This window comes from Lepidochelys kempii, chromosome 4 (genome assembly GCF_965140265.1).
Source record: "Lepidochelys kempii isolate rLepKem1 chromosome 4, rLepKem1.hap2, whole genome shotgun sequence".
Lineage (NCBI taxonomy): Eukaryota > Metazoa > Chordata > Testudines > Cheloniidae > Lepidochelys > Lepidochelys kempii.
Genome location: NC_133259.1, coordinates 21587858 through 21612595, shown reverse-complemented (window position 1 = coordinate 21612595; position 24738 = coordinate 21587858). Strand labels below are relative to the sequence as shown.

Below are 24738 nucleotides of genomic sequence, written 5' to 3'. Positions count from 1 at the left end.
GCAGGGACTGGCTCCACTGCTCCTCTCTGCAAGAGGGAGTCCACCTCTAGAGTAAGAATACTGTTGTGAGACTGACCCTTGGGATGGGATCAGGGTGGGGGAGGTAGCATCATAAACTCAATGGTATAGCCATGTCAAATGACATCCAGGACCCATTTATCCATTGTTATTGTGCTCCATGCTGGCAAAGAGAGTTTGAGATGGCCCCCAAAAGAGGTGGCTGGCAAAAACATTGTGGCGCAAAGTAGTTGACAGCTCTCTAGTTGCACTCAGAAATATCACTTACATGAAGATTGAGTGTGTTGCGCAGAAGACTGCACCATCCGAACAGGTGGATGGGATCTGTGGATCTTTGGGTGTTTCTGTGGAGGGTCATAAACAGTAGATTTGGGGAATTCTGTAGCACTTCATAAGCAGCAGTGGGTAAAATTTTCAATTTGGTGCTGGCATATATATGCCTAAGGATTGCAAGGTGGCTCTAGAGTCTTTCAGTGAGTGCAAGGAATCAACCATCTTCTGATTGAAGAGTTGTGATTCATTGAAAGGGAGGTCCTCGATTGTGTTCTGTACTTCTTAGGGAAACCTGAGCACGGTAACCAGAATTCCCTCCTCATGACAATTCCAGATGCCAATATGAGCAAGGATGTGTCCACTCAATCCACTGCAGCCTGAAGTATGGGCCAAGTGATCAACTTGCCTTCCTCTAAAATTGCTTGGGATTGGGACAATCCTACTCAGGTAGTTTATCCACAAAAATCCACCAGCTGCCCATAGTTTGCAAAGGCATATTTAGCCATCAGTGCCAGGCAGTTAGAAACCCAGAACTGGAGGCTGACCAAGAAGACTTTTTGACCCATAAGGTCTAACCTCTTGCCCTCCTTGTCAACGGGGGTAGAGCATGGATGCTGCTGTTTAACTCACTCTGTGGAAGACTGAAACACCAGCAAATTGGGTGGAGGATGTGAAAAGAGCAACTCAGACCCCTTGGAGGGAGACATAACATCTATTTTACGCCCAATGCGGGGTGGGGGCTCACGTGGCCGGGGTATGCCACACAGTGCATGCCGGGTGGAAAATGGCATTGTTGATCAGTAGGGCCACCCTGGTCGGTAACAATGTGTGCAAAATGTCTAGAGTTGGTGCAGACTGTCCTGCACCTCTTCCAATAGGATCCAAACAGCATTAGGTGTCCTCCATATCAGCTCTTGAAACGGACGATAGTCATCTGGGGGAGAAGAGGGCTTTGACGACACAGCCACATCAGGGATGATGAGGGAAACCTTTGGGACCGGGCTGATCAGCGCATCATCTAGCCCCGGTTCCAAAGGTCTACTCGATGAAGCATGTGGCAGTGAAAGAGGGGAGTCCATGCACGTTGAATGAGATGTTTCTGATGGCGAATATTGGGGCCACAAGCTTCTATATGTCCAACCTGGTTGATCTCGCTGCTGCTTCTGCGACTGTGTCCAAGGAGCCAGACACCCGTGGTTCCTGGGCAGAGGTAAGGGACAGTATTGCCACTATGCCATCAGAACCCTCTGGTAGTCAAGCTTTTGGAACAGAAGCAGCGTACCATGAGCAACATCTAAATCTCTGAGTCGGAGGAAGAGGAGTCCTGCAGAAATGGCGGTGCTGACAGAGCCAACAGAACGGGGCGTGTTGTAGGAACACTACCAGAAGGTGGCAGATCCAATGTGGGGGATGGGGCCCCTTAACAGGTGAGCGAACTGCAATGTATGGAGACTCATTCTTTCCTTGGTGAACAATTCATGAGGCCCAGGAGCACTTCCAAGTCTCTCTGGAGTCAATAGCACCAGTCTATGGACAGAACTAGGGCCAGTAAAGGGACCTTGTTTCAGGGTTGACAATTCATGAGATACCATCACTTTCATTAGAATTATTTGAATGTGTCAGTAAATCGTGAGCCATAATTTTCCTTTGCAGAAACTGTACTACACAGGAATCATATCATGATCTTCCAGGTATTTTAATGTGTTCTTTTTAATCATTTTGAACAACATGCCCACAATAGCTAGTTTAATAACAGCCAGCTCGTTCCTAAACTTCTTCAGAACTCTTGGATGTATACCATCTGGGCCTGATAACTTGCTGCTTTTTTAATTCATCAGTTTGGCCCAGCATCTTATTCTCTGTTATCCCAGCCTCTGGTAATACCTCATCTTGATTACAAGGAAAGAACAAGACTGGGGTAGGTATCTCTCCAACTTCCTCTGTGATGCAGACTGATTCAAAGAAATCACTTAGCTTCTCAGCAATGTCCTTATTTTCCTTAATTTCTCTCTTTAGTGCCTGGTGATCCAGCAGACCAATCAATTCTTTCACAATCCCGTCTTTGTTTCATATCTTTAACTAATTGTTCTTCAAAATTTATCGCAGGCCTCTTAATTTCCCTCCATATTAACTACTGAGATTTATGCTCTTCTTTATTGGCTTCATGAGGATTAGATTTCAAAGTGCTGAAGGATTTAAGTGTGGCTCAAAAAGCTGCTTAATTTTGCCATTTTGCCATATTAGTCTATTTGCATTCCTGGTTCACTATTTTTTTCCAGAGACATTCATACCTTTTCAGGCTTTATTATGGTTTCTTACAATATATAAGAATTTTACTTCCTTTACTTTGATGTCAGGGCCTTTTTTTTTTTTTACACTAGATACTCATTTTATTGAAAGTTCCCTTTGTAAAGGTGAGTTTGGCTACGTTAGTTTTTGGTACCTTTCCTCTCCCTAAAACATTGAAACTAATCATATTGTGATCACTATTACTTAGTGGCTCATCTCCTGTTAATTCTTTAACTTGTACATGTTACTTAAAGCTAAGGCAAGAGTAACCTTTCCTCTGGAGTGCTAGATCTAGCTGTTCCAGTACAATCACTGAAAGTGTGGCAAAACTGCTTCTTTAACTTTGTTCCATTGTCCTATTTGCCAGTTTATATGCAGGTGGGTAGTAGAAATTCCCCACTTTTTTTTTTAAACTTTGCTGCCATTTTGATTTCCTTCAACTTTGTGCAGTTGGTATCATTTTCTTAATCCAGAGATCAACTATTAGTTCTGTTAGTACATTTGTCTGTATTCTTACAGCTTGGGATTGGTATCTTGTATTCTTACAGCTTGGGACTGTGTAGTCCCCTCCACTTATAATTGTATCTCATTAGCTTCTATAGAATCCTTTAGATATACAATCTCAGCTCTCTAACTTAGTCTGTCCTTCCTGTATAGTTTATAGCCAAGTACTACAGTATTCCATTGATTTTTGTCAAGATTCTACCATGTTTCAATAAGGCCTATTAGATTAATGTCCACTTCCACTGCCAGACATTCTAGTTCAGTGCACCTATTTTTGCTTTTAAGTAGGGCTCATTGAAAAACAGTAAACATTCTCCCTGAAAAATTTCACACAAAATGAAAAATTTTCTTAGCAACTGCCTCTCTGCACTCAGAGCAGTACTTACATAAAGACTGGACACTTCAGAGGCCAAACTTCACCTTGAAGCAGTTGGGCGGTAAAACTTCCTTAGTAAAGGGTCTATTGATGTGAAAGTTTTGCTTGAAATTAGGCTGCTCCCAATACTTACCACCTTCAGGGGATGGTGAAAGATTCACTTATTCATATAGGTGTTGTAATAGAGGAACAAAGTTCCCTGAATCCACTATTTCAATAAAAGGCTCTGTAGGAAAAGAGTGCCATGCTCAGTTAGGTGGAAATCCTCATAGCAGACTAATCTATATAGTATGTGCGCTAAAGATTCCGTGGTCACTTTAGAAATGGCTGAAACAATAACCATAATACATTTCTTGAATTCACTGTTCATGGGGTAATGTGCCTGGTTTTCTCATGTTATAAGATCCCAAATGTGTAAGTCAGCGACAGTCAGTGAAAAAGAAGAGAAACCAGAAGTTTGTGACTTTGTTCTGGGTACTTCTAATGCCACAGGACTTGTTAAATTTTAAGTAGTTAAAGGTATGCTACACACATATACGCTCAAAACAGCACTGAATTCCACACATTGACCTCTTATTTCAGTAGATAGCAATATCTTGGGAGAGGGTAATGAGTATACGTCCAGCCATGAAAATAATCATGACAAATCATTAACCCTTTATGGGTACAAGAACATAGGATTTTTATTACATAAGGAAATCAAATAGGTTTACCTACTGGTAAGTCCCTTCCATCATAAAAGTTGACAACTGTGCCCCTTTAGTTGCTTCCATTACTGCCCTTGAAAATATTTTGTCTATATGGTACCCTGAAATTATCTTCATCTGTGTTACAGTGTCTCCTGAACAGGTCCAGAACAGGCTTTAGGCCTATGAAATATAAGTTTCCCTATGATCTCAGAAGAACTGTGAATGAGATATTTTGTAATGCAGAGACAGTAGTAAGGCACCATCTAAATATGATAAAATGATGAAATAATCTAATAAAGGAAAGTATCCTTTAAGGAGAATAATAGTCTGTTATTAATAGTGTAACTTAAAAATAAAATATTCCAAAATTAAAATATACCAATACACCAACATTTAGTATCTTTCATAAGTACTTATGCTTTTTCTTCTATTTAATATCTGTAAATATGGACTGGAGGATGCTTTTATCGTTTTCTTTTCACAGATAGATTTCTTTGTATTTTAATGCATTGAAGTGAAAAAACCACGAATGTACCTATGAACATAGTTTATACAGGTCATCTGAGATTGTCTGATGCACTCTATTTATATTTGTTAAGTTATTTACATCACCATAGTATCACAGTGTCTCCCAAAGAGTACTGTCGTTTATCCTCCCAACACCCCTGGAAGTATTATTCTCTCTCTCTCTTTTGTTGTTGGTTTTTTTTAAAATAACAGAGGAGGAAAATCTGAGGCAGTGAGGTTAAAACCAAACTCTTCAAACATTTCCATTCTTTTTTGGTGTCCAACTGGAAACTCCTAAATTCTGATTTTGTTAATCCACCACTCCAATCTAGCAGGTCCTCAGTGTTTCTGAGAAGGAGGCTCAAAGTTTCTCAGCCTGGGCACTCAAAAAAGGAAACATCCAACAGAAGTGGACCCTTTTAAGTATTTTACTTCGTGGTTTGTCCATAGTTGCAAAGGAAGTCTGTGGCAGAGCTGTGACGAGAGCCCAGAGTTCCCATTTTAGAATCACCTTTACTCTCATCACGCTGTGATGGATAAGTCCCACCATCTTAGTACTGTTTTATCAGCACATCATTATCTCCTTATTTCATTCTTTAAATCATTGATAAACAGGTGAACCAAACTACTCCCAATATTTATCATTAGAGCCTTTTTGCTGTTACTTCTGTTTACCCTGGACTGTTTCCACTAACATTGTCCTCTGTTTCTGAATCCTAAAAACAAACTTAATCAGATACATATTCAGTATCGGTCGCATGTTTCCCGACTTCTGCCTCTACTGAAGTCTTGCACAAACAACAGAACAAAAGTCACACACTGATCCTTTTTAACTTGTGCTTCTACATGTTGTGAAAGAAGCAAGCCTCAAATTATATACACAAATTATATCCTTATCCTTGCAAGTGGTGGTTCCTAGTTTATAGCCAGGTAGTTAAACTGTCCCATTTGTAGAAGCTTGTTATTTTAACAAGCTTTCAAAATTTTCTCTTATTTTCTATTACCCATTAAGTTGCTGCTTTTCATCAGTTGCCTCTGAGGGCACAATGCTACTAGGGGAAATCTGAGATCGCCGAATTAGTACAAAGGCCCTCCCACTTTGTGCCCTTGAGTTGTTCAGATGCCTGGAAATCCGTATGATTTCCCAGTGATTCTTCATATACCCATTGGGGTTGAAGGGTCATGCACCCTTGCCCACTCTATGGGGACATGAACCAAACATTGCTGACAACATGACATACTGGAAACCTTGTGAGTAGGAATTCAGAGAATCAAATTAATCCTTCGTCTATTTCTGTGGAAGTCAGTGGCGTTTCCCAAATTATAAATCTGGAGCAATGAGTTTTCAGTAACTTTAGGAGAACATGAGATTTTCCCAGTGGGATTAATCCTGTGATGTGCTGAGCACTTGCTGTGAGATGCAGTGTTCTCATCTCCTATTTTCTTCAGTGAGAGCAGAGAGTACTCATTACCTTGTACGATTAGAACAATTGCCACTAATGGCTAGATTCTGATTTGGAATCAATGCCCATGCAAGGGAGTACTTCCTCACTTACTCTCTCCGTAGAGCCAATGGGTGAGTAGGGTGTTAAGGTGTGGGGAACAGGTGGAGCCTGGACTCCAACCCCCTTACTCACTGGCCTGAATAGCTCAACTCTATGCTGTAATTTACCATTGATATTGACCAGTAGAAAATCATTACCCTCCACAGTAAGGAGAGAGCAGGGGAGGAAGTAAATAGATTCTATTCTTGGGTTAGTGCATGAGCTTACTTAGGGATGGAACCAAAACCAAATTCTAGCCTTTGAATGGTATATTGTCACAGTGTCAATGTCTTAGCTTTGCCACAATATTTATATTCCAAAATATCTTTACCTCTGACTATATGTAGCAAGAGAAAATAATTTGGTGAAAATATCATATTCTACTGATATTATGCATATCCCAGGATGTTATGGTTAAAACAGAGATCTTCTCTGTACATATAATTCTAGCCACTCATCTCTCTAATCTGTGTGTTTTGGTTTTTGCACAGTACATTGCTGTCTAGAAATAATCGTAACCTGATTTTTACCACAGTTAGACTTATTTTTACTTGCAAGGCCTGATATCTTTTAGTATGTATTATTATTTCCTATCTATCTATTAGTTCTGTTGTTCTTCATTCCTCTCTGCCTCACGGTCCCACTCCTTTCTTTACGTCCATAAATGTAGTCACTGTAGTGTAGTCTGCCAAATGAAACACTTTCTATTCTCTGCATTGTGTTTCCTACTTTCACACGCTGTGCACCTAAGTGCATCAGTCCTATCTGTTCCAAAGAAGCCCAGATTATTTATAAAATAGGAAGCTGTAGATAGTGATACCTTCCATTTTGCTTATTACTGATAACTAAATTTAAATATCAATAAAAAATCATGTAACCACACATCAATCGTCTTGACTAATTTAGTATATCATATAAACCAGTAGCAAAGACAAACTTACATACAGAAAGCAGACAGAAGTTTTCATTTCTCCAGATTCATAAATATATACATCTCGGAAAATAAAATAGTTTAGGAAGGAGCTACAATAATTTGTCAAGAGATGGATAATAATTTACCTGGAATGTGAATTCCTTCCACTGTACCTTTAATTACCATAATATGCGCACAATTAAAATACTTTATCTGAATCGAGGTTTTTTCTCCTGTAGTCCTATCCAGAAGAATTCAGACATCTCAGATACTTACATAATAAAGAGGAAAGTGAAATACAGTTTACATTTTTTTTTATTTTTGCAAGACCCACATTCGAGGACAAATGCTTTTTATTTTCCTATTGATTCACAGTTCAGCCTTGGTGAATTTATGCAAGCAACATGTTTAGTACTGCCAACAGTGAAGGAAAGCATTGTTCAACTTGGACTGTACTTAGTGGATAAGCCTGTAATGTCATATTAGGATGAATCTATTTGGCATTCGGTGCTGATGCAGTGCATGATAATGGTAATAATGCAATGCATTGCTGTTTATATGCATGTGGAACAAACTGATGTCTTTGAGATGGACACTTAGATACGGGAAGTTAGAAGAGAGACAGAGATGGACTCAGGGAACGTAAAATGTTCATATCTCAAAGTCTGATGTCTCTTTTGAGACTTTATATCTTAATTTTACATATATCTCAGTTGCAGAAATATGATGTTAAGGTAGATAGGTTGTCAGAGAGATCATCTTGAACTAGAATGCAAGTCTCCCTCTTTCTGCACTAGCAAAGGTGTTAAAATATAGCTCAGCTAGCTTGCTACTTCCTCCTGTTTTGGTAGGGCACTGAGGGAAGCTTTTAAGGTAGGGTGAATATTATCAATGTTAATGGGAAATTTTAAGTGATAGAGGCAGAGATCTCACTCATGGACCCCGCCTTCATAACCCACAGGTGACTGGTTTGTGCTCCAGATTGCTCAGAAGCATGGCCCATATACAATAACGTGGAACATACAGTATCATATACCTGGCACAAAGCTGTTTGATTTTGCATTTCTTAGTCTGTTTATAATCATGTCTGTTTTGGTTTGGTTTGCCTGACAGAGGAGAACTGGACACATATATTAATATGTAGATCAGAGAAAAGTCATCCACAACCTCTGATGTTTGTATTCAATGATATGTTCAAGAGCTGAGCTGAGGTTACTGTCTTTACTCCCTCCAGACTTTGAGTCATTATGGGATTTCCTGCCCTTCTTGCAACTCTACAGTGAACAGTGCAGCTCTAATTACAATGTGCTGGACACAAGACAAACAAGTAAGGAAAAAAGGGGCTATAGGTACCATTAGCTACAAACACGTTACAGGCAATATACAACACTGGTGATTGCATATTGACCTTAGGGCGTTTAGTCTATATTGGCATGCCATGCTACAGCACATGAACACATTCATCTTTACAACACAGAGCGGAATTTAAGAGACTCACATAATTGCCTGCGAGAAGGTACAGGAGCACTTCCATAAGCTGTGCCCTGTAAATAAAACACATTTTTTTTTTTTTTTTGGAGCAAGGCATGTCAGGATTAACAGTAGCAAATGAAAAAAAAAATGACAAGACGAAGAAAATGAAGGCAAGTGAAACAAAATAAAAAGAGACTCGTTAGATAAAGTAGCTTCTTATTACTGAAGAATTGCTGTTCCTATTTTCGGAGAAACATAAATTATAATAGAGAAGGTTCTATGAGTAATCCACCCATCAACAGACACAATGAGCCAAAAACAGAAAAAAATTAGAGTGTAAGACAGTAACATTCAAACTTGTCAAATTAACTTTGATGAAAAGTAGAACACAAAGTATATATTAATGTGGTCTCCTTAAAAAAATAGGTTCTGTTACATCAGTTTCTTAACTTATTCAGTCACTGTTTGAAAGCACAGTATATCTTCAATCAATACCAGAGTCATTGCAGTACACTTTGTTTCCTGTCACTCCCTTGTCACTTTCCCTCCATAACTATTTGACAAGTATTTCGTGAATCAGTCTGATGAAAGCTGAACCACTAGCTGATAGGAAGTTGCTTTTTTAAATCCTTAATCAATAGATACCATAATTCTTTCAATAGACAGAGAGCTATATCCTGCATGTATTATGCTGGTAATTGCGCTGCAGCTCTGAATCACAGCCTATTCATTGTTCCGTTTAGAGAAAGAAGCTACGAATCAAATGCCAAGTGTGTCATCTTCGTGGTGACATTTGCCACAAAATGTGTAAGATAATAGCAATGGCTTGCAGAGAAAGAAGATAAGGTAAATATAGATTCCTACCAGATCAATATGTACTATATAGATATAGATATATAGTAGTGTTAAAGTTTGGCCAACTGCTTTACCTGAGATTCACGTAGCTGTTGAAATTTGTTTCAGGCTGCAGAGTGGAGAGCACATGTTGTATGAATTATATAGGTACCTTCCTAACATCCCTCCTGTCCAGATAACTAATTCTTTCACTGTCACAAATATTATTTGTTTTCCCAGACCTGAAGAAGACCTGGGCCCAACACAGCTACAACAACACTGCATACTTATTTGTTACTTTGGCTACATGGCTGCACAGCCAAGGCTACTGCTTGCAAACCATGGTCCCAATATACCAAGTGTAATTCTTTTCAAGTCATTTGGCCCAGCGTGCCTGAAGCTTGTCAGTTGGCACTGAGGTTTTGGAAATACTGAAAATACTAAGGTAACGTATATATTTAATTCAAAACTAGAAAGTTTTCTAATGGCAAGCACTCTTTGAAGACAATGGGAAACATCCTGGCATCTCTATAATCTTCCTGTTGCGTGCCACCTCGAAAACAAGAGAGACAGAAAGTTACCTTTTGCCTCTTGTAATTGTGATAAGGACCTGATTTGCCACTGAATAAATCCAGCATTATCCCAGTAAAATTTCTTATATAGTTTGAAAGTTAAGTACCTACATTCATATTTAGGCAGCTACATACCCATTTTAGGCTCCAATGAATTTAAGGTTCATTTTTAAAGCAGACCAGAGGATTTAACCAAACTATCCGTAGTTAAATTAAATCTCAATCTAAGTACCTATGTTTAGGCAACCAAGTTTGAAAACTGGGTCCCAAGAGCATTCATCCAAAATTTAAGTTCGGTTTAATTCGCTGTCCTTAACAACTGACATCTGTAATCTTTGAGGAAAAGTGGGATCCAGATTGTGAATGAAATCCTGGTCCCATTTAAATAACTGGCAAAACTTCCATTGACTTCACTGGGACAAGGATTTCACCCTTGAGCTTTACAGGTTGGATCAGTCCGTCAACAAATATTGCTTAGATTGTATCCGATCTTAAATTATAATCAGCGAAGGAAGTAGGGGATGGGACTTCCAGGAACTAGATACACCACGTTATGCTCATGCTCAGCTCATGCCAGCTCTGGCCCATTGTATAAGTCACAACAGGATAGGGCTTATTCTTACTTATGCCAACTGGCAATGTTTTCAATGGGACCATGCGCCGGTTACCAATTGGCATAGCTAAGGAACACTCCATTCTACCCCACCCCAACATTCTTTCCATATCAGTTTGTGCTAGGATGAGGGAAGCAGTTGTCTTTGAAACTGATTGTCTCACTTTACACCAGCTCAGAACTTGCCTACACTGGGAGAATTGTCAGCTGGCCAGGTAAGGTTTAGTTACCCCTACCTTGTACTACATGAGCTATGCAAAGTGACCAGAAGAAGAAGAAGAAGGGAAAACATCAATGGGGCCATTCTGTTCTACTAAATTCCATAATCATGGCGAACCTTAGAAACTTACCAATTTCCTTGCACAACTAAATAACTTTACCTCAATATTTTCAGTATTCCACAAATTTCTTCTATTAGGTTTTGGGAATACTGAAAATACTAAGGTAACATCTATTTATTTAAGTCAAAACTAGAAAATTTTCCAATGGCAAGCACTCTTTGAAGACAATGGGAAACATCCTGGCATCTCTGTTCTTCCTGTTGTGGGCCACCATGAGAACAAAAAGAAACAAAAAGTTACCTTTGCCTCATACATCTTCCTGCTGGCTTGTGTGAATCCCATTCTTTAGGCACCTACCTCCCTCCACTTATTGTGGAGGAATCCTCAACCCTTAACAAAGACTTTGTGAATCCCAGTGATTTTTTAAGTGACTAAAGTTTAGATGTTTTGACACGAAGTGTGGCACTGCCTAAGTCCTTTTGTGAATGTAGCCAGCCATCTTTAAAGTGAAACTTAAAACTGAGGCCCTGACTGCTTATAATTATAAACCGTGTAGCAGTTTTGGCAAGAGTATGGATATTAACTCTGATGTTCTATCCAGATTCTAAATAGGGTATTTACATTCCTTCCTACCTAATTTTCCCCTACAGTTTCAATTAGATAGAAGACTCTTGAAAACTATCTTAAACTGTGGCACAGAGCTGCTGCCTGCTGACCAACAGCTAGTGCATCCCATCCAAAAAGGAGCTGGATTTAAATGGTGGCTGAAGTGACCAAGTTTGTGAAGTGTCCTGTGATCCTTGGGGCTATCGGGTGCTATAGAAGTATAATATATTAGTGTTAATGATCTAAAAGTACATAAATATTGCAGATGAGTGTTGGCCTTCCTGTTTCTAAATTAATGATTCATGAAGTCAACACAATCTTCTTATATTACTGTAAGACTACATTTTCTCCATCTTTCTGCTGCATGGATTTAGTTAAGAGGGAACACCAAGAGAATTGTGTCTCTCAGACTATTGTGTGCTATATAATAAAAGGTTTGGATCTGTGATATATTTGTCTTCCTGCTCATTATTCAAGGGCTCAGAGTAGGACACTTCTGAACGTACCATGAGGTGATCACACATTTTAAATAGATTTAACTTGTTTTCTGTCTATATTAGGGTATTCCCACAACATGCTGCTGGTACCTCATGAAGATGCATCTCAAAGGGAATGTTACATAGAGTTTGCAAGCTAAGAACTCTATCGAGCCGACCTGTCAGGTACTGGCTTGGCATACTTATACTACCGACCTCTACAGGATGGGACTCAGTCTGCTACGATATTTGTGATGTTATCACCCTCCAGTGGCTGGTTTATGAAGTCCTTTACTCTTGGCAGCTAATGGGAAATGTCCAATATTTTAAGCCTGTGATTTGGGAAGAGATGCTGATACATTTTTATGAAAAATAGGAGCCCCCAAAAAAGAGAAACTGTTAGAGGTGATGAGATAGCAAGTATTTGGATCTTCCACTATGCTAATAAAGGGAAAGGGCTGATGGGAGTTTATGTGCACCTAGCTAAAACATCTTTCCGCACACATTTAAAAAAATCTCTTTTTAAAAGAGTAGCTGTCGTGAGCTGGGAAACTGAGGAGCTGTGGAGAAAGTGCTACAAGTACTGCAGATGAGGTGCAGTGCTACAAACATAACCAGACTGACTTTTACGGGGAGGGAGGAGGAATGGGAGAAGGGAGGAAGATGGCATTTGTTTCAGGTGTATCTGCCTGTAAAAGGGCCAAAAAGCCATTGGAAAAATGTGGCTGCAGTAAACTGAAGTTCATTAAAGCAACCTGATTTTTTGCCAACAGATGTTACACGACTGAAGGAGTCTTTACACATTTCAAGTGCTATGATTAAACCCATAATTGTTTAAAATATATTTTTGGAGACTTGAAGCAAATTTCTCTTCTGTGAGAGAAGTCGCTCATATTTTAATGGCATAGTTTTCAGATATGCTCAGCAATTGCAGCTCTCTCTGACATCAAGAGAGCTATGGGTGCTCTGCGTCTTTTGAGGCCATTTCTCTATCTCTGTTACATAGAGATATAACCACTTACACTTGTGCTCATACTATTTTGCAATGTATTCATTTTTTCTTGCTGTTTTTTTCTGTTAAAAAAATGGAAATCATTGCACCCTCTAGCTTGTTTTCAAAAGCAGAAACCAAAGATTTAAACCTTTATGAAGTTAAAATATAGGAGAGGAAAGTGAATTCATAATCTCAGGCTCACTGTACACACTGGTTTCTGTACTGGTAACTTTAATTATAATCTATTATAATTCTAGAGGCTGAAATCAGTACTCTCATTATCTGTGAGCACCAGTACCCAGCTAAAGACTGCTGGAGTAACAATATGAGAACACAGTGGCAGGCTTCATACTAGGTTTAGAAGTGGGGCACCAGCTTTTTACCCTACTTGCTTCAGGAATGTTGTCAATTGTTTCAGTTTAGGAGCAATTAAATGGAGCAGTCTTTTATAAACTAATTTCACTCCAGAATCAGTGAAAACTTGGATTACATGGAAGACCATAGTCCTGATTCTGACCCTGATTCTAGGGTAAATCTGGAGTAAGTCCATTGACTTCCATAGAGTTATTCTGGATCTGCACTGGCATGAATGAGGGCAGAATCTACTGCAACGTCCATTGACAAATTCTCTATGGAATAAAAAAGTACCTCCATCCAATAGGGTTCCCCCTCTGTTGCAAGACTCTTTTCACTCTGACACCTGAAACTCATCCTACACTTGTAGCACCAGTCACTACTTATGAAGGAATGCTTGATTACCTAAGATATGTCCAGAGTGAATGTGGATTTTATGCACCAAACAAGCAGGTATATTGTTGCTCTGTTCCTATTCATTCAGCCAGCCATTTCTAATTTCTTTTCACTGTAACTTTTAAAAATACAATCAGAATCCCTCAGTTCTTCTTGAAAACACTTTCAATTTTTTAATATTTGCAAAGTGAAAATATGACATGATTTTCTTCAGAAGTCACAGTCACTATCCGCTAACAGCTCCAGTGAAATCACCAAGGCAATTTGACTTTAGATTGCCACTATTATTTTATTTTCATGTATTACCAAAATCAGTTTCTGCCATTTTTTAGAGTAATAATTTCAAACACAGTCCAACCTAACCATTTATGACTGCGGCTCTTCTGGGATAGCAACAGCAAGGGAGCCTGAATGAAAAGAAGGATGCAAACTACTAAATAAAGGCAAAAAAATCTAGATGTGTATTAGATTGCTGTTTGGAGTCTTTCAGTAAAAATACTTCAGCAGTCGGATATGTTTCCTCCATCCCTCCCAATCCCGATGTTATTATTGCATCTGTTATGAGCTCTATTATATATGGTGATTTATGTCCCAAGGGGTCACCTTCAGGGCCAAGCTCTGCAATGTACAAACTTGTCAAATCAAGTCAGTTGAATTGAAGGCCCTCTAGGCAGCAGCAGCAGCACTGCGCAAATAACGCTGTCCCTTTTGTGTCACTTTCTATGAGGAACATTCGTAAAGATGACAACGGGCAAGTCAGTATCTGAAGAAATCTCACTGCGTATCCCATCACTTTTTTTTTTTTAAATACAATAAGTATCCTCATTTCTGAGGGTACAAACCCACCTATTACGCAATTAACAGGAGGGTTCTAAAAGATAAAAGATAGCGGATTTTGGTTTTGGTAGGCACAGGATGTGGAAGGAGGTATTTAAAAGGTGGACCCAGAAAAAAATCTCTCTTTCTCATGGCGGAAATGGGAAAGATACCTCTGTACAGCACAACCCAGTAGTTCTTTATTTAAGATAAAAAGGCATAATCTCAAAACTGATAGAGAGTATTTAAGTTGCAGCTATTGCCACATGTGAAATATTCTCATGCTGAACTCATGTAACCTCGTGGAAATTTTGGTAACTGCTAAGCCTGTCATTTGACAGATTCTGCTGAAGGGATAACAATGGTGAATTCCAATATCTTTTCTATCTGTGTTATGAACTACTGAGTTGTAGAAAATAATTTTGTCAATACATGATGGCAAAACATCTATTAATATATAAAAAGAAAAGGAGTACTTGTGGCACCTTAGAGACTAACCAATTTATTTGAGCATGAGCTTTCGTGAGCTACAGCTCACTTCATCAGATGTTTACCGTGGAAACTGCAGCAGACTTTATATACACACAGAAATCTTAGATAAGCTATTACCAGCAGGACAGTGGGGTGGGAGGAGGTATTGTTTCATGATTTCTGTGTGTATATAAAGTCTGCTGCAGTTTCCACGGTAAACATCTGATGAAGTGAGCTGTAGCTCACGAAAGCTCATGCTCAAATAAATTGGTTAGTCTCTAAGGTGCCACAAGTACTCCTTTTCTTTTTGCGAATACAGACTAACACGGCTGTTCCTCTGAAACCTGTTATTAATATATAGAATTTCAATACCTGGAAATGGTAAAGGCTTGTTGGATCCCTGAACCCATTCCCCTGCATGGACAGGATACGTTGTTCTATTATGTTAAAGTTCAAACTTCTTATTCTAGCCTCTGAGACACTTCATGTTTCCATCCACCATCGTTTTCTGCTCTTATCTTTCTTTGTATTACCCCTCCGCTCTACCAACACCAGCCACAGACGCTATTTGTCTGCTACTCACACAGCTATCTCCCTGCTTTCTTGCACACTGTTCCTTATCCACAGAACATTCACTTGATTTGGCCTGTATTACTTTCTTATCCAAATCCCTCTGTTAAACCTATTTCTACCACTATGCCTACAAGAAATTACTCAATTAACAGTGGCTAGGAAGAGGGGCAATTGGAGATTGTTTGCTTGAATTTAAATAATATATGAACAAGCAAACATACGGACCTACCAGACATGCCAAGTTTCACCTCAACCACATGGCTTGCTGCAGCCCTTTACCGCCAACCTTCATCTGTTTGTCTATTTATTATGAAAAGCTCTTCACAACAGGGACTAAGTCTTCCTATTTGTTTGCACAGTACATAGTATGTTTCAAGAGTTACTATAATATAATAATTATTATAATGATACATTGCTCAACATTGATGGCAATCAGGTAAGGGGGAATTTGAGAGAATCAATCTTAAAACAGGGGGCGGGGAATTGGATATGCTACCTACAATTATTTTGAAAAGCATCAGTGGCAATCCAGAGAATAGATCATTAATAGTTAGGAGCATTTTGGCTAGCTGGATATAAGCACCCAGCTGGCTACCTGTAGTTTCCGCTGCAGTTAATCCAGCTATGAGTTGTAGTTCAAAGAATCAGGCTTTTTGCCAACAAGCATCAGGTAAAATCATGCAATCCAAAGTGAAACACTTACTAATATGGAGCATCCACCCACTGTTTCACTTATTTTCATTTTGTTTTATTTTAATATGAAAGTAAAGTACTATTTTTGCAGAGACAAAATTGTTCACAGCCTATGGGTTGATGAGATGTTTACGGTTCATGCACAGATTGGAATGTTAAAACTCAGAGTTTTAACAGCGGACCTGTGTTCTCGTCAGTCCCTTTTTTCTGGATCAAAATTAAATGTCACAGCAGTACACAAGCAACATACTGTGGAGATCCTCGTTTAAACATCATCACAACAGGGGACATTTTTTAAAAAACAACAATAATTTGAATGGCAGCTATAATTTTCAAAGAAAATATTTTAATCTTGTAGTGAAAATATTTTTATTTCAGTGGAGTTAGGAAATCAGATTCTTTGTATGCACTGTTGTAAGTCATTGCATCTAATTATTATGAGCCAACTTTCTTATTCTCATGACGAAGTTACTAATAAAGGGTACAAACTTGTGCATTTTTAGGTCCTTCTGTGAGGTCCTATTGAAGTAAAGAGTGCTCAGCAACTCTCAAGATTGGGCTCTAGGCATAGAAATTGCTATTTTTATTATTTGTATTTCAGGAGCACTTCGAGGCCCTGGAGCGATGCGAGACTCACCGGTGCGGTGCCTCCTGCTGGTCGTCTCGGGAATTAGTGCTTTCCAGCCTTCAGAGCACCCTCTGCAGGCCGGTGTCTTGCCTGCCGCTGGCATCCATGTCCCTCCCAGAGCCCGGTGCCCTTTCTCTGGGGTTCTGCCCCAGTCATACCCCCACACTCTGGGTCTCCCCTCCCTGGGGAATCCCCCAACCCTTCAAACCCACCTTGCCTCAGTGGCTACTGCTACCCCGCTCACTGGGGCAGACTGCAGTGCAATGGCCACTCATCATTGTCAAGGGGTTAGGATCAGCTGCCTCTGCTTATTCCCAGGCTGCCCCTCTACAGCCCCAGTTCCTTTCTGGGCTTTTACCAAGGCCTGCAGCCTGGGGGTTTACAAGGCTGGAGCTTCCCAGCTCCCTTTGCCCTTCCCCAGCACTGCTCCACTTACAGTACCTCACTCTCAGGCAGCCAGCCCTTCCCACTCCAGAGCTAGAGTGAGACTCCTCCTGAGAGCCAGGTTCACAGCCCTTTTATAAGGGCCAGCTGGACCCTGATTGAGCTGGCCATACCTGTAGTCAGCCCCTCCCTCAGCAGCTTTCACTCCTTTTTCCAGCCCCAACCTCTCTCAAGGGCTGCTTTCAATTGGCTCCCCAGGGCTGTTTTAACCCTTTCAGGGCCGGAGTGGGCTGACCACCCGCTACAGGCCCAAATCAATATCAAGGTTCTATCTGCTATATGTACACAAAGGAAGAAAGAGTCCCTAAACTGAAGAGCTTAAAAGCTAAATAGACAAGAAACACAAAGAGTGGGAAGAAAAGGATACAACATGCAAGCATAAAATTGGGATCTGAGACAGAAAGATCAATTCAGTCGCTGAAGATCTTCCTGGAAAGCTGTGACACAGCCAGGAACCCAACCCACATCTCCTGAAACTTAGTCCAGTGACTTAACCATTCAATTCCATCGTTTTCCAAGCTGCCTAAGTGCCTTATTTTCCCACTCAAAAATTGTTCTTTCTTCTCTCTCTGTTTCTATTTCTTTCCAAGAGATGGGATTTGAGAGTGCTAAAACTATTAGATTTAGTAAGCAATTGTTCACATCTAAGTCTCTTTTCTAACATTAGCTATGTTCAAAACCAGCCCAAATTATACCTTTATGATCTCTTTTACACAAGCTGCTCATCACTTAGGTTCTTTTCCTCCCTGAGGTTTGAGAGAATACTGTGTGTTTTGCCTTAAACAGGGAAACAAGAAAAATATTTTGATCCTATAGTGGGCGGAATTACCAATATGTAGCCTGCATACAACTCCCAAATATTTAAAGTTATGTGCAACAACAGATGATAGAAAGGAAATGGCACATATTTCTTTACTCTTTTTTTTGTTGTTGTTTGGTGTGAAAACTGATTCAGTTGAGTAAAATTATTAAAAGAAAATAGCCTCTAGAGAACAGCAACAGAGGCTGTAGATATATTCAAAGAAATCTGTTCCTCCTACAAATATCTTTCGAAGTAAAATTATAGCTCAATAAGGAAGACATATTTCCATCTTAAAGTTAGCAGTAAATATTTTACTAGCAGTCTCTTGGCGCATTTTCAGCTCTGAAAGAAGAAAGATTTGCATGCAATCCTCAGCAATCTGCTGTCACAGTTAAGTGAAAGATTCTAAAAATATATTTTGACAGTACACTTTGAATTGGCAACCTCATGATGCCCAAACTATCATTACTATTTTCCATTGAGTTCACTGGGCTATGGATCAGGCCCTTAAAGGCCCATGTGGGATAACAGCAGAAACCACAGCTCTTTAAGCTTAATCCCTCTGAAACTTTACTGATTAAATGACCCTTATTTGGGAACTGGATATTTCTTTGGTCTTACCTCACTAGCAACAACAACAATCTGTTTAAGCTCCTTGGGGGGAAAATGTGCTTGCTAGTAGGTCTTGATGTTCTGTATGGTTCAGCATCTGCTGAAATACTGTCTTTCTACCTCAACAACCATTTGAAAATAGAATGGAAATATGAAATGCAAAATACTAAATCAGAAGTTGCACTCTGCTCATTTACACTGGTGACGTGATGATGTATTAACGTCAGAATCACTGTGCGATACAGCCCCAGATGCTTTATGACCCCTCACGTATGTCGAAATTGCATACTCCTCATGGCAGTGTATAGAGGACACACATTGCATGCCCCCCCCCCCCCAGCATGAGTATGAACAGCACCATAGACAATGAGGCACTGCTTAGGTGAGTAGAATAAAGACATGCCTGAACCTCAGGGTGTATACCCTACATGGCTCTCTACACACCCAAGCGGTGACTCCCCAGCTATACTGGTACCTTTAGCAATGTAGCATCCCCACTGCCAGAGTCTTTTCCCACCACAGTGAAAGAGTCCAGCAGAAGCAGGAAAAGGCTCTGGCAGAGGGATGTGGCACGGAAAGGCTCCAGCAACCTTCTACCTCCCCCAGTCAGAGCATTCACTGCCTTGTGTAGCTACATACCGCAGTGTGGACACAGCTTGCTCTTCACTGCAGCATGTAGCTACTTGTGTAATGCCAATACACTACACGCCACACCAGTATAGACAAGGCCTCAGAAAATACATCTATACTGTAATAAAAGACCTGCAGCATGGCCCCTCCCACCTCATAGGGTCTCAGTGCCCGAGCTCAAGCCTGAATGTCTACTCTGCAATTTTATAGCCCTACAGCCCAAGTCAGCTGACCTGGGCTCTAAGACTTGGTCCTGTGGGGCTTCTATTGCAGTGCAGAGGTACTGTAAGTAACTTAACTCAAGAAAATAGAATTTACACATCATTCCCTGTCCCCAAATTCCTTCAACAGCTTGATTTCAGGATCCATTTAAAAATACCCCTAATTTTAAAGCCCTTCATGAATTTGATCCAACAGATCTCTCAGCGCACATAGGGTCTGATTCCCCGCATCTACAGCAGCTTAACTCCAATGTAACTCCATTCATATCACTAGATTTACCTCTGATTGGCAGCTATGTAGGGAAGAGAAACCAGAATTAGGCCCCTGGTCATTCTCTACACCCCCATTCTACTAGTTTCACATATCTAACTCTAGCCTGCTTCCTGTCCCTTTACACAATCTTGTCACTCCTGGTAGAAGAACCTTTTCCTCTTCAGTTCCTACCATCTGCTCTCGTCTCCCTGTATTTCTTCACTTTTTCACTCCATTTCATAAGAATCACATCTAAAACATATTTTCTCACTCATCTGTACCTCTTAATTTCTCCTTTCTGTGCTATTTATTATTTAGCTATACAACCATATTATGTAACTCTGTAAGGCACTTTTGCTACTACTTCTATGTATGAAAAATACCATACAAAATAAAGTTGTGTTGTATTACATGGTGTATCAGAATAGCTTATATTTTCACAAAGACAACTCCAGAGTCAATTCCTGTTGAAGTATTATACCTTATATATTATAGTTAGCACTATGTATTGTGAATTAAAATATTGCAAATATTTATACCACAATTATTTCAGGGTGTCAAATACAAAAATATCTAAGGCAGAGACTATGTTAGGGGAAATGTACAGATTACCTGGGTGAAATCCTGGTCCTATAGAAATCACTGGGAGTTTTGCAAGAGGGGCAGACAGAACAGGCTATGCAGATTTCATCACACTTACTATCAGACTGTGGCTGACCCAAATATCTATTGGAGTAACAATATATTGCTTCACGGTAACTTGGATATTTTGCCCTTTCTGAAGTGATTATGCATCATGTCTACATCTGCTTGGCTCTGAATGCTTGCATGTGTATCCGATACAATTTAGCCCTATGGAGTGATCTTCCAGATTTGATGGACATCTTTCTTCTGAAGAAAGATGCCCTTGAGAAGAACCTCATAGGGAGTCTGATCCACTTTCTGTTGAAGTCATTGGGAAGATTTCCTATTGTCTTTAGAGGGAGATGGACTGGACCCAGGTTGCAAAGTGTACATTGACTGAAAAAAAGTGAGCCTACTTGTTAAAGTTTTTTTTTTTTGTATTATACACACACACACACACACACAGAAAGACACTCTCTCTATATATATATGCGTGTGTGTGTTTGGAACTTAATTCATTTTCCCAGCATACGAGTGTATGTATGCACATGTACATACCCAAAAAGTCAAACTGACAGATAAATACAGATCAAAACCAAAGTATCGACATATATAGATTTGTACCCGGATATATCTAGATCTAGATACAGCACTGTAGCAAATGTTTTGGGAAAATAAAGCTCAATGACTGGAGGCACTGATGCCAGTTTTAATTTATAGGCAGGGATGAATGCTGGAGGATGTGTTTGTTGCTGCCCTTTCACCCCTACTACAATATTTCTGTCACGGCTCATTTAGTTGTAAGAAAACCCAATGTTTTAATTAAAATACAAACAACCCCCATATTTTTGTGCTAGGAAGGGAGAACAAAAATAATCTGCCAATGGACTGAATTCACAGGACTATTCAGTCATGCTAATGTGAACAAGTGGAATACAACAGTTTTATGGCTCTCTAATGGGGGGTGGGGGGAGAAATTCTCTCTCACACACAAGCCCACAAAGTACATTAAGATAATACACATTTAGGGTTTGCCATAGCATATTAAAATACTGGTTCATCGAATCAATATACACTTGCCAGCAGTGGTCTGTACCTGAAGTTTTCAAGGGAGGCAAACACTCTTCTGACCTTTTGTGTGGTGATCTTTATGGCTTGAAGCATGACATTTGATTATCCCTGTATAAAAAACTGCAAATGCAGTTTTCATTGTGGGCCTGATCTAAAGCCCACGGAAGTCACTAGGAATCTTTCTATTCATTCCAGTGGGCTTTGTATCAGACCCAAAATTATTATTCTGCTTTGTAAATCCAGCAATAGCATTCAGTTCTATGACTGTTAAATCTGACTTATGGCCAGGATTCTCATAACATCCCTAACTCATGCCATTCTAATGGTATCAAGTGTTTTAGGTTAATTTCCTTTTATATGGTGTTTAGAAGACAACGTAAAACAAAAGAAAAAAAACCCCAAAACCACCATCATTTCAACAATTACATCCCTAAAGAAAATGAATGAGTCATTAAGGGCCCAGTCCTGCAAGGGACTAAGGGCCCTCAGCTCAACAGAAGCAGAGGATGCTCAGTATACTGCAGGATCCAACAGCACTGGGCCCAAGTTACAGACCACAGATATGATAGACTGGGGCTCTCTTCACAAAAATTCCTTGTGGCAAGTATTTACTGCATATCACCATCAAACCTTTTCTCTAAACTGGATGACAGTCTGATCTAGCACCCACTGAACTCAATGTACTGACAAGTTATAAATTATAAATAGAGATGGGCTGGAATGCTAGATCTAAGTACCTGTGAACTCTGGGGAAGTCTGGACCCAACACCAGATGCAGAGCTAAACTTTGCAGATCATGCTCATCTCTATTAAGCTTAAATCCACATTATAAAGAGATGCAAGACATTTAAAATTTGTCCAAAGATGAATTGTATTAAAATAATAGGTATCTCTTGTGATGCCCTTTATTTTTCCAGAGCTACTAAGAAACAGTTTGTTAACTCAGAGAGGAAATACAGAGGGATATATAAGAATCCCATTGTGAATTAAGGAATGTTTAATTAATTTATTCTAAAAATCAGAAGCAGTTAATTTCACAGATGATGTCTACTGGATGTATTGTATTTGTATCTCAGGTGTGTATACAAATCAAATTCATAGACTTTTTGGGTGCCTTATTGGTTAATTAAACTAATTTGATGGCTCAATTAGAGGAGTTGAACTGATATTCTGGGGGGAAAAAAAGAAAAAGAAAAAAAGAAGATGACCTGTAAAAATAAATGTAGATTATTATAGAACATGATTAGAGGGAAGACTGATCAACTTGCCAGGGAAGGGTCAACAACAGGATATGGAGTCTTTCAGTGGAGTCACTAAACAAAACCTGTACCGGGTCATTGCCATCTGATAACTGTTTGATGGCCTTCATGAAATGAGTTACTGTTCTCTGTCCTGTTAATCACAGGCAAATGTCCACATCACAAAAACACACCATGGCAGCTGGCTCAAATTATAGTATATTTTTATAGTGTCAACAGAGACCCAAGTTTGAGTGTGCATCGGCTGCTCTCGGATGCCTACAGCTAGGACAGTATGAAGCACATAGGCAGAGGGGTACAGGAAAAAACATCACTGCTAACCTGTGCAGTGTTCAAATGGAGGACTTTGTTCTCTGGTGTTCTTAATTCAAAAGCAATTTTTAACAATCAACACAAAAAGCTTGATTCTACTAACTGGAATATTTGATCCTTCTCAGTTCCATCTCACTGTAGCGGTGTTGCCAACTCCCACAGTTTTACTCCAAGTCTGATGATACTTGATGTTCTACTTAAAATCTCAAGTTCTTGGAGACAAGTGATTATGTGGGACTTTATGCTTTCACTTAAAAAACGAAAAAATGTTTCTAACTCTCTCAGTGGTTGAGGAAAGCAAGAAAATGTGACCTCACAGCTCAAAACCCAGAAGGCAAATTAAAAGAATCCAAACGTTATTTATTAAAATATGAAAAGACAAGGAGTACTTGTGGCACCTTAGAGACTAACCAATTTATTTGAGCATAAGCTTTTCGTGAGCTACAGCTCACTTCATCGGATGCATAAGCTCATGAAAGCTTATGCTCAAATAAATTGGTTAGTCTCTAAGATGCCACAAGTACTCCTTTTCTTTTTGCGAATACAGACTAACACGGCTGCTACTCTGAAACCTGTCATTAAAATATGATGAATTTTTGGGGGGCCAGACTCATAATATATATATTTTTTTTAACATTTGGGGTTGGTGACACTGTATATGCCACAATAAAATACATTAGTTTACACAGTGTAAACTGTAGCCCTAAACAGCTTCATGTTTCATCTGTTCCTTTATACACCTCCTATATATAGCCATTATCTTGCCCAGGGTCAATATATATTCCTTTGGGTTAATTCAGTTCATATTAGCCTGTGCAGCATAGGGTTTTGGTTTTGATGTATATTCTTGACATGATGTCTTTAACACAGGCTATCCCTTATCCTTCTGCTGAAATCCCTTCAGCGCACTATTTAAATAGCACATTAGCTGATGTGAGAGGTCACTGAAAACAAAAACAAAAAATCTCACATATGGCTGCAGGGGATTGTTCCATTAGCTATTTGGTGTCACTGTCTGGATACTTTTCTTGGTACTAGATGTTGTATGGTGAGGCTTGATTTCCCTTCAAGGCACAATCTCTCTATTCCTCTCACTACTGTTCCTTTGAGAAATTTATCCAAAAATTATCAGTAGACAGCTATTTTTTCCCACCCCTTTACATGCTCCTCACTTCAACACAAGTTGCAGGGAGTTCACTGCAAGAATACATTATAAATATGACTCAACCTCTTAGCCTTGCTCTGAACCACATGATTTGGCATCCTGTTAGTGAGCTTTTCTCTAACAATGAAATTGTGTAGGCTTCTGCATGGCTCACGCATCATGTATATGGTGCCACAATATCCATTTTCTGTCAAGTGAAAATGTCAGTCCTTTTTTCTCCCAGGAATTTCAGAACCACTTGCCAAGTCACAATTCATGCAAAAAGCATCTTGGTAGGATACCTGGTTCTATGACCATTCACAGAGAGTTGTTCTGCTAATTAACCTGGCAACTAGACCGAGACAAAGAGGGATTAGGGACACTGAAGTACAAAAGAGAGAAATTTGAGGAAAAGCCAAGCTCAGGATCAAGATCAAGGCTAAAATTTATGTTTGCTATTATTATAGTTTACA

At 39.5% G+C, this 24738-nt stretch overlaps 1 protein-coding gene across 6 annotated transcripts in view; it reads right to left on the bottom strand.

The window, feature by feature from the left end:
* CCSER1 (coiled-coil serine rich protein 1) overlaps positions 1–24738 on the bottom strand; it is a 1062049-nt gene that overhangs the window by 193187 nt on the left and 844124 nt on the right. Inside the window, exon 10 of one of the 6 annotated variants that reach the window (XM_073340695.1) lies at positions 8612–8657. The exons of the other annotated variants lie outside the window; for them this stretch is intronic. Within the exon in view, the coding sequence (XP_073196796.1) occupies positions 8612–8657 (46 nt within the window). The remainder of the gene's footprint in view (positions 1–8611; positions 8658–24738) is intronic. 6 annotated transcript variants of the gene reach the window in all.